Source organism: Triturus cristatus, chromosome 11, assembly GCF_964204655.1.
Source record: "Triturus cristatus chromosome 11, aTriCri1.1, whole genome shotgun sequence".
NCBI lineage: Eukaryota > Metazoa > Chordata > Amphibia > Caudata > Salamandridae > Triturus > Triturus cristatus.
Window position 1 is genome coordinate 430,781,128 of NC_140594.1, and position 15,899 is coordinate 430,797,026.

The 15,899-nt window shown below is 43.4% G+C and overlaps 1 protein-coding gene across 5 annotated transcripts in view; it reads left to right on the top strand.

Moving 5' to 3' along the window:
* AAK1 (AP2 associated kinase 1) overlaps positions 1-13,331 on the top strand; it is a 362,789-nt gene extending 349,458 nt beyond the window's left edge. For 4 of the 5 annotated variants that reach the window (XM_085636286.1, XM_085636279.1, XM_085636281.1 and 1 more), the window contains one exon: positions 6,650-7,998. In XM_085636286.1, the coding sequence (XP_085492412.1) occupies positions 6,650-7,791 (1,142 nt within the window). In that variant the 3' untranslated portion in view covers positions 7,792-7,998. Of the gene's footprint in view, positions 1-6,649 lie in introns of all 5 variants that reach the window. The other variant, XM_085636284.1, reaches the window with a different exon arrangement.
* Positions 13,332-15,899: the final 2,568 nt, after the last annotated feature.

The following is a 15,899-nucleotide window of genomic DNA, read 5'->3' on the forward strand; positions in this document are numbered from 1 at the left end:
TCACTGTTCATCCCTTTTCTTATTTTGAATTGTTTCCTTCAGTTTTATTTTTTGGTTTTTTTTATGTTCTTTTCTTAGGCCTTGTAGGCGCGCTCTAGTGCCTCTCGCTGCTTTCAGTCATTCTCCTCCTGTCAGGGCCATGCAGGCACGTTTCAATGCATCGCACTGCTTCCTTTCACAGAACAGTGTACCTTCCCAGCTCAACTACAGGTCCTCGATTGGGCCGTTCTGGATGCTTATCCTTCACATCTGTTGGCCATTCTGTACTCCAATGGGAGTATGACGGGTCCACGCTGTCAAGTGGGAGCACAGTCAGCTCACAGCGTGGTAGCCTACATGTCCTCGGGTGGAGCTGGAGGTCAGCAAGGACAGCGGTCCCCCGGTGCAAACGGAGACGACACCAAATTAGCGTCTCGTCATCAGTATGTACAGGCAGGCACCTCGGCCTCTATACACTAACTAAAAGACAAAAGATACACCACCGCTATAGTTTGGGCGAAGACCTTGTGTGATCTACGGCCCTTTCATTTATAGCCTCTGGCTGCGCCCGGCCAGAGGATGTAGTGCATGTATATCCAGGGTGTAAAGTAGTAGGCACTAGGCCTACGTACTTGGGAATAATGCACACGGATACAATAGTATGGTTACTGAAACTGGCCCAGGGCATGTGCACCCGACCCCTTCTATTAGCCTGTGATGGGTGGGTGTAGAGTGTATGTACTACATACTCCTGGAATACTAGATCCCTCTCAAACTTTGTTGAAAAAGAGAGGAACAAGTCCAACCTGTGGGAAAGAACAAACAAACAAAATACAGCACCACTGGGTTTTTTCAGGCCATCTGCCAGGCAGTAGTGGATCTCTTGGCCTCATGTCCATGAGGTTTTAGTCTACCTCGGCGATGTCATTCAGACTGGCCTGGTCTCATGGTGTCAGAGACTATTCACATAATTCAAAATGGGGTGCATCCGGAGTGATGGTGTCCACTGTGGAGATCTCTTTGTAGGCGCTCGGCCCCATAAACGGCCGACCTGCAAAGACTGAGGATGACATTGATGAATGGGATTCTTCCTTGAAGGCCATGATGCTTCCGATTGCCCGCTGGTGGAGCAGCTTCAGACTTCCCTCTCGTGCCAGGACTCCCCTCTCAATTTCCTTGAGGCCCTTTCCACTGGGCTGCCACCGGATTGCGTGGACTGTGCAGGGCCTCTCGTAGACAGCGCAAAGACGTCGCTGAGGAATGCCAAGAGGACCACATCCAAGTCGCTCTTGTAGCCTCAAAGTGTGGAATGTCTCAGGGTCTGTGTGTTCCAGCCATAAGGACTCCAGTGCCTCCAGTGCCCCAGCTTTCATCAGATAGTCTTTGGGTTACCAGTCTTAGTCTACGACCTCAGTGCTTCCCGGGGCCTCTTGTGGAGTTGCTGCAGACGCCTCTCTTGCTGGCATTTCCTCTCACACCGGAATTCCCTCGAGGCCCTTGCCTCTGGATTGCAATTGGACTGCATGGGCTGTGCGGGGTCTCACATATGCCGTGCAACGGGGTCGCAGCAGTACTCCCAACAAGGCCACCATCAAAGGAGAGGAGTTGGCCTAATAGCTAGGGCAGTCGACCTCAAATCTGGGTAACCGGGTTCGAGTCTCGGCAAGGACGCGCAATATCCTGTGGGCAAATCACTTAATCTCGTGCCTAACAAAAAAATGAATGTGTCCTCATGTAACGCAACTGGTGCTTGTGTAAAGCGCTTTGATATCCGATACCTTCGGATCAAGTTTGTGCTATATAGAGCTCTGTAAGAAAAAAAAAAAGCCTTGTGAAACCCCAAGAGTGGATAGTCCAATGATCGAGTATGTTCTCTTCGGCTGGTCTCAGGTTCACGTGGGCTTACAGAAGATTTCTGGGTGGCCAGCGTCCCATGGTGCCAGGGATGCCTTATAAACCTCTGGTTGTTTTGCAGGCATATGGCTCCACTCTGGTGGTGCAATGCTCCTTAGGTGGTTCGGGTGCTGCACCTGTAATGACGACGATATTACCATCTAACAACTTGGGAGACAGGTAGCGATGTCTTCCTTAGAGAAAGGATGACTGGAGGTACTTCGTAGCCACTTGCAGTTCTTCTTTGACATGGGCAGTTAATAGCAGCGATGCCATCTATGCCAAGCAGCCGGTGACAGGTGGCTGGACATTCGCACTGTGAAGCATGGGGCCTGAACGTGGTTCGCGCTTGCTGGTGGCTTACAGTTGGTCCTCCCATGGAGCTGTCTCCAGTGACATCTCTGCACTTCTGTGGATGCCCTCTCCGGTACTGTCACAAGTCCTCTGTCTTATCGCTCCCCCCCCCCCCCTTTTCTCTTGCGCACCTATGGTGGTGGTTGTCCATGCTGTGGAAACATGCCACTCTATTCTCTTCAACTCCTTCGGGCTGTGGCGCTGTGCCAGTCTCTTCACTCCTTCCGACCAGGTTCCTCACAGTGATGTGGCATCATGCCATGTTTCTCCTGCCGCTCCACATGGATATCTCGCTGGTCACGCCCGGTTCTTAGGACTGTCTTTTCTTTGCTGTGGACCTGTTGCACGTCTCTCCTGTCAGTAGGACGTGACTCTCCTTTTCTCGTGTACCTCTTACAGCTCTGGTCCCTTCCTCAGGAATCTTACTGGTGCTCTACCCCTTAGATAGTGTCAACTTCTTTCTGCTCCTCTTTCTCTCATGAGGGTGTAATTCTTTTTTTTTTTTTTTTTTTTTTGTATATTTTAGATCTTTATGAATTACAAATATTCATGGTCTTCATTTTAGCCACATTTATCCGATGTTCAATGTAATTCAACTCTCCGACCAGCGCTCAGTGACTGAGGTGAAGAATGTGGACTTTTCCAACACCAATAGTCAGTTTGGGGCAGCTACATTCAGTGAGCACAGTCGAATTCAAACAAAAAACACATCAATTGTGAAGGATTCCAGTCAGCTTTCAATTCAATTAAACTGTTGGCAAATATCTGGATTACAACTCAGCGTTTCTTTACACCAACCTGTGGTAACTGACAGATAACCAATTCTTACTTTATTTAAGTAGGATTAGTGAATTCGACATTACCTCCCATGCTCAGTGGATATAACTGTTCCCTGACGCCCCACAAGACAATTAAGGCAGCTGAAAAAAACATTACATTTTCCGGTCCATAAAAGTTCTTCCCATTGGTGGGACAGCTGAAAATCCGGTTCACTGTACAGTTTTGTTTCCAGTGCAAACCGCTTCACTGGCAGTTGCCTGGTCCCAAGTCTATTACAGAGAATGCTCATTTCACACCTTGGAGGATAAATAGGGTAATAATAGCGCAGTGAGAAGTCCGGTTTGGAAAAGAGGAATAAGAAATCCATAAATCGAGCCATCATGCTTCAAACTCAAAATTATGGATCCGAACATAGCCGTCTTCACCGCCACTGCTGTAATTCTTTCCATCTGGGTGAAATTCAGCACTGTTAATTGGCCCGAAATGTCCCTTGACTCTAAGGATCTCCTCTTCAAACACCAAATGGAAAAACCTTGCCTCAAACTTTCCAATCCTGGTGTAAGTTGTGGTTACATCCATGGCTTCTTGACCACCACCTAAAATCACATGGTCATAGATTGGTGACAGGGCATCCGAGTTGACTGGACGCTCTGTGCGGAAGGTCTTTAATTGTTCTAAAGATGTGGCATCAAAAAGCTTTGCTGTGCTGTCCTTGGAGGGTGTAACAAACATGGTCTGGTCGCGGGAGGTCTGGATATCCTTGATCTGTTTGTGGTGCTCCTTAGTGTTGCCAACAATCTCACCAGACTTAGCACTGAACTGGTTCAGTTCCCCATTCTCATGCCCAGCAATCACACACTCCCCAAGAGGGCCCCACACAGGAGGGTGTAATTCTTGCACCTGTGCCGTCTCAGCACTTGGTCCTCCCTCGGTTCTGGCATGCTGGCAGGGTAGGCCACTCCATGTGATACTCTCGGTGATGGGACAACGTTCGCCATTCGGTGCTGGGAATGGCCTGCTGGTGCAACCTCTTCTCTCTCTGGGGCTCTCTGGTGCAGTCTTGCATTGTCTCTGTGCCCTATGAGATAGTGGCTTCTGCTGGCTCCTTGCATGCCAATTCTTTCTATTACAGTGGTGGCTGTTCATCACTTGGGCATGCAGCACTATCTCATCACTTGCGGTGGTGCCAGACAGCCAGTGGGGACGCGTATAAGGTGCCCAATCTCCTTGTGCCTTTCGTGGGCCTTGCTCAGGGCTTGGTTGTCCTCTGCCCCATTTCCTTGCTTTTCACTCCGCTCATCGCAGCTCTCTTGGCTGGGCAGCTTTGGGATTATTATGGGGTTCGGCAGTCTCTCTCTACAGGGTTTGCAGTCCCTCTCCTTATAAACAATTGGCAGCCCACGGCAGGTGTGCGACACTCTCATCCTTTGAATAGTCTCTGTACTCCCTTCAGGAAGACAAGTTTATCTTTCTTGGTACAATGGCCTACTGCCACTCTTACTTGGCAGTCTTATTTCTGCCACCTGCTTCATGGTAACTTTACACGGTGAGACGTTTCTTGCCTAGGCCGCAACATACTTCATGGGGGAAACCGCAATATCTCTGTGCTGCTTCACAGTTTTCCCTCCGCAGTGCTAGTTTCCCACATAACACTTTCTGGTGGACAGTGTCTGCTCATGCTGTCTTTTTTCATTTCTCTCTCAGTGGGGCTATTGCATAAGGCACTCTTCTCCAGGATAAAGGTGGCAGGTAGCAGGCTGCTTACGGGTGTCTCACCGTGTAGGGGCCATAGTCATTGTGTGGCCCTCCGCATACCTCGATGAGCCCGGGGCACATCTGACATCGGCTTTGCTTTCCCTTTGTTGCTTCGCTGCAGGTAATTGGGTGCAGTCTCCCTGCCCCTTGCAGGTGGTGTGGGGGGGGGTCTACTTGCTTTCAAGCAGACAGTAGGTGCAAGGTGCCTTGGACCACGGCTACTCCTCGCCCCACGATGTAGTACAAACGTTTGACAGCACACACATGGGAATCGACCCACTTGTCGACATTGTAAATTAGTGGGCTCTAGGCCCACATACTTGGGAATAATGCACACAGACACAGTAGTATGGTTACTGGAACTGGCTCAGGACACGTGCACCAGGCCCTTTTAATTAGCAGGGCACCTTATCGGCTACGCCTGTGTTGCGTGGGTGTAGAGTGCATGTTCAGCACACTCCTGGAACACAAGACCGCGCCCAGCAGGACACCACACAGGGCAGTGGGCGGCCCCTGAAGTATCTGGGTGGCTCAGAATATACATAAAGGCGGAGAGCCATGCACAACTGTCTAAGTATACAATTATTTTCATACCTACAACCATGAAATGAGAAAAAACAGGATTTGAGTTTCTAAATAATATGTTGGGACTGCTGGGACCAGCAGGGTGCCACAAAACTCTAATTCTGGTATTTCCTGATGTTTTTTCACCTCCTTGTGGAAGTATTCAGTAGAACTGTTTGCACAGATTCAACATTTGAAGAGGGAACCGATTTGTAGTTCTTGATGCTTATGAATACATATGGCCAACCTCCAGTTTCTGTCACACCTGGTCATAAATGGAAATGTTTAGCAAATGTCACAGTTCAGTGCCTTAGGCTTGGGATAAAGGCAGCAGGTGCACTTCGGGTGTGGATCATCTGTCAGCAGCTCTTGCAGAGACTTTGTTTTCCTAAGAGTGTGTGTCATGGCGAGGCAAAGAGTTTCAACTGGCCAAAAGGAAATTAGTTGAAACAACTTTCTACAAGGTTTAGCAAAATAGAGCCTGGTCCAAGTTGCTCAATTAAGTCAAAAATTGTTTCCTCATAGAAACCCTCTGAAGAAAAGAGATCTAACAGAGCTGTGCCTGAGAAGTTCCTCAGACTCAACATGCGTTAGAAATCTGAACACTAGTAGCGTCATTGGCAGTTATGAATGATGCCAACAGCCTACTCAACAAACACTTGTGGGCTTGTTAATACTCTTGATTACTATGTTATAATATTGGCAATTTACAACCTGATGCCAGGGAAGGCTTCAAGCATGTGCATCTATGAAAGATCTAGTGCTGGAGAACTATTGGCTTTGACAGAGTTTGCACTGTTAACAGTCATAAAGAGTGCAGTTATCTAGCCCACCGGCTGCTTCGCTTTAAATGTCTATCACTTATGCATATACATCAGTGAGCATCCTTGTGATTCCAATCAAAAAAAAAAAAAGATGTGAAGTATTGAAAAAGTTCTAATTATTTTTAAGAAATTACTAGAATAATTTTAGAGGCGTCAGCCATAGAACTGGGAGGCCAGTGGTCTAGATGAAAACTAAATGAATTATGTGAATTTGATTTATACTTCTAGTGTAGAAGGGCCAGCTAGGTCCAACTAAATTTTAAGTAATTATTAATCTAGGCAAGCTTACAACAAAAAGGAGTAAGGCAGTGACTCTGTCTCCAATTTCGTATGTAGTTTTGGCCTCCCTCTGAAAAGGGAGATTGCTATTAAAAAATAATACTGGCTTTTGTCTTTGAAGAAATCTCTTGATGTGTGTAATGTATTGTGCTCTAAGTGTACCCATTCGTGAGTACATAAATGAGCAATAGGAGTAATAATGTATATTTTGATACTTTCAGGTCATCAAAAGGATTCCAGTCTCTATCGCATGATGGGTGGTGAGCGGCGTCAAAGGTCTGCAACTTTAGATGTACTTCCTTTACGGGAGGATGTTTCCGAGGCAGTGGAGATGACTGAGGAGTACCCCAGAAGAGGGAGTCCGTCCAGGTCCAGCTCATTCCACAGCAGTGATGGAGAAGGAGCAGAGCAGGATCCTGATGCCTTGGATTGCAGTGGATCCAGGCCACTGCTGATGGACTCTGAGGAAGAGGAGGAACCCCAGAAGATGCAGGCAGGGCTCCCCAAGGACATTGGCCACACTGCACACCTTCCTCAGCAAGGACCTCACCAAGAAGACTCTCCCATCAGGCCTCCATTTGCAACAATTCATCAAGCATCTGGGGATCAGTTCAAGGAGCCGGATGTCTTCTCCACAGCACCTTTCAGAGGTTCCCGGGTGGTGGATGATGACGCTGATATCTTCACCAAAGCTCCATTTTTTGCTAAGAGCAGCATTGCCCCTGGGAGGCCTGCAGAAGCGGATGTGTTCCTCCAGGCACCATTCACCAGGAAGCTGTCCTTTGAAAAGACATCTGTTCCCGGTCCTACATCACAAGGTGTTTCTGCAGAGACACGTGAGCATGCTGCTTATCTAGGATCAGGGCTGGAAGCACAGCCTGTTGTCAGCCCTATATTTCGCAGTGTAGAACGAGGAGTGGTAGCCCCATCTGTGGGTCACATAGCTCAGTATTCAGCCGCAGTATTCGCCCAACCGCCAAGCCATCAATTACATTCCATACGGGTGCCTGAGAATCAAGATGTCATTCCTGTCAAAGGTGATCACAAGGAATCCAGCAGCATTCAAAATCATAGGATTGCAGGACCTGAACTCGCTCCAGAAATTATTCTAGGCTCAGTGGTCACTAAACCTTTTCGGCCACAGTCCTTGTCAAAGTATTCCCGTCATTACAGTCTTGAGGAGGGTACCAGCTTCTCAGCACAGCCGGTGGCAGCCTACCAGGTCATCTCTCACTCCAATAAACCAGCTATTGCTGGATCTGTATCAATCCCATCATTGTCTTCCAGGACTATGGAGTTGCCTGGGGTTGACCCATTTGCTTCTGCCCCCTTCCCTTCCAAAACCAGCAGGGCTAACCCATAAAATAATCTTGCATGTAAATGGGGGATTGGAGCTGTGCTCTCTGTCCTAGTTAGTTGGACATTTCACCCCTGAGAAATGATATTTTCACTATGGCAATACAATTTTCCAATTTTCTTGGACTGTATATTTGCTATGGTGCTTAGGTCAATTAGCCAATGTCAGAATTATTAAATTTTCCCCATTCGGTGGGATATTGCGCGCTGGCAATTGATGTTTTGTCCTTCTGTCTGTTTAACTTTTTTGTTGACCTTGTATTACACCCTAAGTTGAAAATCTTTTTCCATGTTTTCATCTCTGAAGAAAAGTACTTCTGTGCTGTCCTCTACCAGGCACCAAGTTTGGTCATACTTTCCCAGAATGCTAACCAATCTGTGAAGCAGCAGACACATTAACTTACGCAAGGACGATTTTAACTTTGTTTTGTTGTATTCAGTTCACTTGGTATCAATGCCTGCTGCTTGCAGGTTATTTCGCACTATTGGGAACACTATCTTACAGTGTACAATGTATTGAGCAGCCCAGAGGTGCAGGGTTTTAAGGAACAAATACTGAGCATGTTGTTGAGGAATTCAGGCCAGAGTAAATAGAAAAGGTGCACTCCTATTGCAATCAGAGCTGCTTTAATATTTATATTACCTTGAGATGTGTTACACGCGTTCTTGGGTTTTTAAGACTTCAGTGGGTCACACGGTAACAGAGAATTAACTAGACTGGCATATGTAACAGCAATAGGGAGCCTCTGTGGCAGGCACTTGTACCCATCTTGGAAAGGTCATTGGGTTTTTATTCATGAGCTGACATTGCTGTGTGAGGCTTTTGGTGCACTCTGGCTGCCCTTGGACAAAATATGCCATTGGAGCAATGCAGAAAGACATACAAATAGATTTTTCTCCATTTCTTCAGTCACAGTTCCAAGGATCTTTAGGAGGTGTGGTTCCCCTTGTATCACCTCTTCATGCTCCTTAATGAGATGCTTCCCACTTTGGCTGCAGGAGATCTTGGAAGACCCTAGCACGGCAGACGAATGTGTATTCCTCGAAAGAGGACAAGTCAATGAGTACTTGAGTTTTCATATTATCATGGTAATCCATGGGGCGTGATATTCACAGGCAGGATTCATTGCTTAATTATCTCTATGGACATTTGGGCCCTTCTACTTCTGAGAATGGGCATTGAAGTAGCATTTGGATCTTTGAAGACCATTGCCCTGGTTCTCCTGTTGTGCTTGGTGAGTGGATTCTAGATGTGTTCTGGTTATTAGACTGTATCTCTGAGACTGATTAGCAGAATAGGCTAATAGTTTCATATATATATTTCAAATTATTTATTCAATTTTCCATTCATAGTTTTATAAATTTATCTTTACCTGGATAGTCAGTCTTTGTCACAAAATAAACAACTTCTTGCGCATGTATCAATAGGTTTCAGTAATTGCTCTTCTTTGCAAGGTCAATTTTGAAATTCATTTCAAAGATCAAACTGTTTTTTTCCTTGACACCCTGATACAACTAATGAATTGAGGACCAAGGGAATTGAGTTTACGGAATGTGTACACTTTCTTAGGAAATAGATCTAGAATTTTCAGTTCTTAAAATGGCCTTTCCTTGTAGTGCCGATTGACTGACATAGCAATAGTATCTATAGATGATATCTAAAGCTATATCCATATAGCTGAAATCCTTTAACCTCACAATAAAGAAAGCCTGACACTTAAGTTACACATGCCATGCCAAGAATCAAAGAAGGGGCACTATTAATTTTTATGTCTTTGCAAAAATCAGAGGGAGGCCATCAGTCTAATGTTTCTCTCTTGAAATGCTGAGATGTTGGCATCTCTATTGATGAGAGGCTGACGATTGGTGTTCCTGTTCTTCACTAACAAATTATTTGTTGGGTTTAGCTCCTCTTGTATTTGTCTTTGGGAAGAATTGGACCCTAGCAACAGGTACTCATTATTTCTACTTTGGAAGGACAGCAGGTCCTTGTGTATCTCGCATACTAGAGTTGGATTCTGACACAGGTACCTGAGGACTGAGACTACCGTTGGCTGCTTGTTGCATGTGCCTAGGTTTGAAGCATGTGATACTATTGGTCATAGTTACCACTGATGCTCCTTTACAGTGCTTTGTAAGAGGTGAATGAGAGTAACTGGTCCTGGTCTTCTCTGTATCAGAAGGTTGAAAGGTGGAGGTAAACCTACTGAGACTAAATGCTGCTATGCTCTGGTTTACCCATATCTGCATTTAGTGCTTTATCGAATGCTGCTATTGCTCCATAATAGGCTTTTAACATGCTGATTTATTATGTATGTAGCGGAAACTTTCACCCCTAAAGACGTCTTGGGATTTGTACATTTCCTTTTAGTTACTACAATGTGTTAAGTGCCCTTTGGCTATTTTCTGGAATAGCACTATCCAGCAGGGTATCTGGTGTCATGCTAGTGGAGATGCACATCACCATACTTGCCTCACTGTCATTCACCAAAATCAATCATTTAGTCTGTGGCTACCTTTATAAATGTGGCCAGGCAGATGCTCATCAGAATTAGTCATTACTCTAATGCAACTGTGACTGAGTAATACTCCCAAAATGCTGAAAACTCAGACATGAGCTTGCACACAAAACCTTTGATGAGGAAGAGGACATTGGAGGGCATGTCTTTGAAGCCGTGAGTAGCCATGATGCACAGTAATCCCAATTCATTTAGCAAGGTTTAAAACCTTAGTGGTGGCCTGAAAAAGAACTCATTGATAAGGATTGTGACATTTTTTAACCTGAATCTGGTTGAATCAACCTGTTTTGTTTGTGTCAGTAATAAGTAATAGTGGAACTATTTGTTTGGCTTGGTATCGATTACTTCTTAACTCATTTATAGCTCTGAAAAGCCATATGCTATTCACGATGGAAGTATGCAGCTCCTCCACCTTTACCTTCTGGGCCAGTCCATGTTGGTCATTTTGAGTTCATACGCGAGGATGATGCGATTTTGAAGCAAGCAAAAGAACCAGAAGCATTTACGTAAATCTTGACTTCTCAACAAATCCTTTAAAGTGCAAATAATCTCTTATTGATATCATGGAATTCATGAAACCCGTGAGGCATGAAAATGATTCGTCTTTGGTCTCCACTTGCTCTGAACATGGGATGATGTCTGTGGGTGTCTTTTTTTATTTTAATCTGTCTTCTCTCTGCACTTTGGTACAAACTAGTTGATTTAAATCCAATTCCCGCAACCCAATTAAATTCAGTTCATGCAATCAACATTAATTATATTATTTTCATTCATTTTCTAATGAATTTGGCACTTTAGTACCATTTTAGAATGTGAAACCAGCACCTACTTTCCCCCAAAACCCCGCCACCCTCTGGTTTCACAAATTTATGGATTTTGTTTGCTATTGTAGTACCTTGTACCTCTAGTTTTTGCTCATGCATCATTACACAGCCAAGCACTGCCTTCTGGCTGCTACATCACTTAGCTTTAAAAGCAATGAGAAAACAACTAGAAAATTCGTAACGACGAACTGACCATATTATGCCTGTAAAGTACAGTTCTAGCAAATGCATTGTCTTTTTTTTTGGCACCAGAATCTTTAGTGATTTTAAGGCCGAAATCTTGTTTATTTAAACTGTCTGTGTCAGTAATACTGAGTTGCGTGGAGGGAGTCCCTACAGTATGCAAGAATTCAAGAACAGGCCTGATGAGCCCTCCGTTGTAGTGAACTACAGCACCTTCCCTAACTTTTTGCAGTATTACTTTGTAGGAAATGCATATAATCAGTGAGATATGATTGTAAAACTATATGGGATGCAGTGTTATGCTTACAAAGTGTGTTATTTACATAATGGCAAACATAGCCTACTTTGCTTCTTTAGACTGCTTGATCTAATGCTTTCATGTATCTTCTAAGAAGTGGTGTTAAATCAATGTTTTTTTTTTTTTTTAAATTTTATTTTTAGGTTGAGTTGTTTATTAGTTTTTTTAGAGTTCTTGTGCGTCCCTAAAGAAGGGGGTAGGTGATTCAGTCTATGATGTGAGCTTTTACCAAAGGTGGTGTAGTTTGTGGGTGTCTCCCGGTATTTAAAAAATGCCTGTTTACAAAACCCCCCCAGAAGCTGTTTGCACTGGATAAGACTGTGGGCCTTCAAATAAAAGTTTGCATTCCGATACATTCCAGCCTTCTACTAGCGGTTAAAATATCACATTGCTCATCCCAAACCCATTGAACAGTTTTGGTCAGTCCCTATTTCCGTGATTACCCTTTCAAGTTTAGATATACAAGAGTCCGCTTTCCTTCCTATCCCAGAAAAAGGGGTTCTATAAGTGTTTTGTGAAAACTATGGCAACCGATTGATTGTAAGAGGAAATTAACCTTAAACAGAATCTTTCTTGTGTGCAGCGCTTATTAGTGCTTCTTATTGGTTCGGCTTAAATTGTCTCCCTTCTTAACTACCGCCTAAGATACGGTGGTATTTATTTATAGGATATTGTCAGGGAGTTTGGCATTGCTTTTACTATCATGGACAACTAGCGGGTCATGATCTGATCATTCTGATGTGATTTTGAAGAAGAATAACATAACTCAGAAATAGACTAAAGTTGTCCTTGCAAGGCCACTGCTTGCTCAGTTTTCAGACTACTTGTTTTTCAAGTAAGAAAACAGAGCAGAGATTTTAATTAATTCAGGCTGGGGCCAGAGGAAGAAATAATACGCTTTCTGCACACATGCAAAGTTATTTTTTTGAGATTTTTTGTCTCAAGCAAGGCCGCCTAAGCATTTCACTATGGAGAGGGGACATTTACCAATTAACTTTGTGTTTCAGAGGAAACTAATTCATGACATGGCCGCAATCATTAGGTGGCAATGTGGAATGTCTGAATGCGCTTACATGGGTGTTGGTTTCAGTTTCTGTTTGTTTTACTTGCGATTGTGCCTTTTTTTTTACCAGAGAGATATCCCAAATTGGCCCACCAGGATTAGGCTTTGGAATTGCATCTTCATTGGAGGGCAATTTTGTGGATCCCTCTGTGCTAGTTTAAACCATCTGCTGTGTTACGTTGTCTGTGAAATGAATTTTACGAACACTGTAGAAGCCTTAAAATAATGAACTTGTAGATCTGAACAACTGTTAAAAACTGAGAAATTGGAACTCCATTAGATATGGCTGGGCGATACTGCAAAGACACTCCGGGTGCTGCAGCACCATCACTCAGTCTTGACTGCCATTTTGTGGACATGATTTCTAACTGGAATGCCCATGCAATTTTTACGGTGAATAGAAGATAATCAATACGTACAAGCCACCTCTGATTGTAAGTCTGGAAGACTGGGACCCAATAGAACCTCGCACTATGGCCCCCTCTCTCCACTGGCAGTTTGGAAACCAATGCGGACATGTATGGTTGGCTCCGCCAGTGGACTGCGAGCACTCTGGCTGTCGTCATAGGTCTTGTCTGATTTGGTTTCCTATGAGGAAATGTTGCAGAGAGTTGTGGAGTGGTCAACGATTTATTAAAGGTGGTAAGCTGATGAAATTAACTGGTTTGTACAATGTCTTGTTTTGGGAGAAAGTCTGGGAATTTTTCATTTATAAATTTAAAATAATCTGAGTGATATTAGGACAAAGTGTACGACCATATGATAACAGCAAATTATACATGTGTACTCCTTTACAGAGGAGTGGCCTGGTGGAGGGAGGTTCTTTTCAGCAATGCCCGGGCAGCACAATGCGAGTCATAAAACTGTTCTATGTAATGGGCTTCAAGGTCAATCTTCAGAAGTTATTTACAAAGAAGGATATTCACCAATAGATTTGTTCTCAACCAAATTAAAAATAAATGTCGAGGTATGCATAATCCAACGCCCCTCAGCCATGCACTCTCAATCAGGTATTAGTCTGGGATTTTTTTCACACATTTTTACATCAAAACCATGGACAGCACAAATGGTCAATAAGTGCTGACTGGCTAAAAGGGCCCTGAAACTCATACCTCTGTTGTGACATGTTGACCCTGGTTTGCAACTCTAATGCACAGACTGGCTGCACTTCACAAGAAAGTCCTACAATTACAACTGCAAGAGTCCTATGTTTGAACATGGCAGCATGGTTTCTGATATCTTAAAATATGGATACTTACATCTTCTACAAAAATACATGGGTTTCATATGGAAGGCTTGAAGATCAGCAACATGGACATGCTGTGCTTCAAAATGAAAACTATTTAACTTGTGTCATCAACCAACATCAGGTGGGAACCCTTTTTCATCATCTTTGCCAAAGATTTTCAATATTTGTACATTTATTTAGATACGTGCTTAGGTTATGCATCATAGTTCGCTTATCAGTAATATCTGCTCATGGGAAAAGTACAGACTATCTGTCTCTTTTTCGAATTCCTACTAATCATGCCTTGTTAGAAGGTGTTAAACACCTTTAGCCACCCTGGCTCTCCGCAACCATTGCAAATTTAGATACAGTTCTAGGTCACTCGATGCAACAGCTTTTTTAGCAGATGCATACCTCTTTTATTCAAAATGTAATGTTAAAGGTTATTTGGTAGTGGCCATCACCTTGAAAGATTCAAGATTTAATGATGTGATAAACATTTCTGCAAGTAAATTGCAATGGTATGTTGTGTTGTGTTGAATAAGCATTCAAATGTTATTGCAAACGGAACTTCACCTTTCATGTTAATCAATTATTCAATTACTTTTTTTTCCCCTTAACTGTGATCGGGGGCAGAAAAAGATGTACCTACTTTAGAAGTCAGACAAGCTCTTATAGATTAAATAGACAAGACTAAACACATTAACAAGACACACCAACTCTTTCCCATGTGCCACCGACATTAGGGAAGCCTGGCACACGTTTACTAAACCATACAGTTATGGTATTTATTAGCTCATTAGCATACATTGTAAACCTAGACGTTATGGCCGTAGGAAAACAGCTGGTTCACTTGCCATTTTTGAAAATCTGTCTGTCAGGTGAAAGCAACTCAGCTGACTGGCCATCTGGTCACACTTTTACTAAACCCAAGTGGGTGGATATTGAAGAACTGCAAGAAGCCACGGTGAGGCAGGTCATTTCAAATGGTAGTTGTACTGCCGATCACTCTTCTTTCCGCCTTCCCTAAGTACAACACTGCATTGTTTGTAATCCATAAATATCATGGGAATCTAAAATCGGTTCATGCTTGGAAAGTAAACATATACACCTGTAGCAGTAGTTTGACAGTCGTAGGCTATACCATTCACCACAAAAGCTCAAGTCCCTATGATGAAGAGGAGCATTGGACAAATCATTTTTAGTCGAAGCTATAGCTATTTAATCCCATATTTCACATGTCTCTCACAATAGCACATCAGGGTAATTGGAATATGAAGATGTTGGTTAGCTTGTGGGCATAGTGGACTTAAAGTTGACCTAATCATAAAACCTCTACACTAATTATGGATGCACCCAAAAGATTACTCAAGATGTTTCTTGATTCCAATATTTAAATGATGGAACAATATAAACCACGTGAATCTAGAATAGGTTCAAGCAGTAAAAACCATTGTTACAGGGAAGTAACCTTCCCTTGTATCGGTCGGTTTAGTCAATTATGTTTAGAGAAGACAAGTGTGCAGTTGGTGTGAACGTAATTCTGAGACAAGGCAAATACTTCTTTAAAATGAGTTGTGCATGAAAATTTCAGCATGCAGGTTCCTCTCATAAAATTAAATAAGAACTAAATCATAATCACTGCACTTGATGCTTCTTTTTGTCATTGAGGGCACAGCAGGAAAATATGCACTACTGCAAATAATTATTTAAGCTGATGAGACAGTAAACTAGCTGAGTGGATAACTGCAAAGGCAGTAGAGATGGGTGTATGACCCAAAGGCCACACTTTGAATCTAGGTGGGACTGACTCAGCAGAGCATACTTCAGATGATAAGATATGGATCTGATTTATTAAGGCTGTTCCTGATGGTTAGTAAAGCTTGGCTTCCTTTATACTATCAAAGTCATGCTTTTCAATGATTTTAAAGTGTTGTACATAAAGAAACAACTTCAGATTTATGGCCGCCATCCTTTTTGTTCATGTGATGTGCATAATT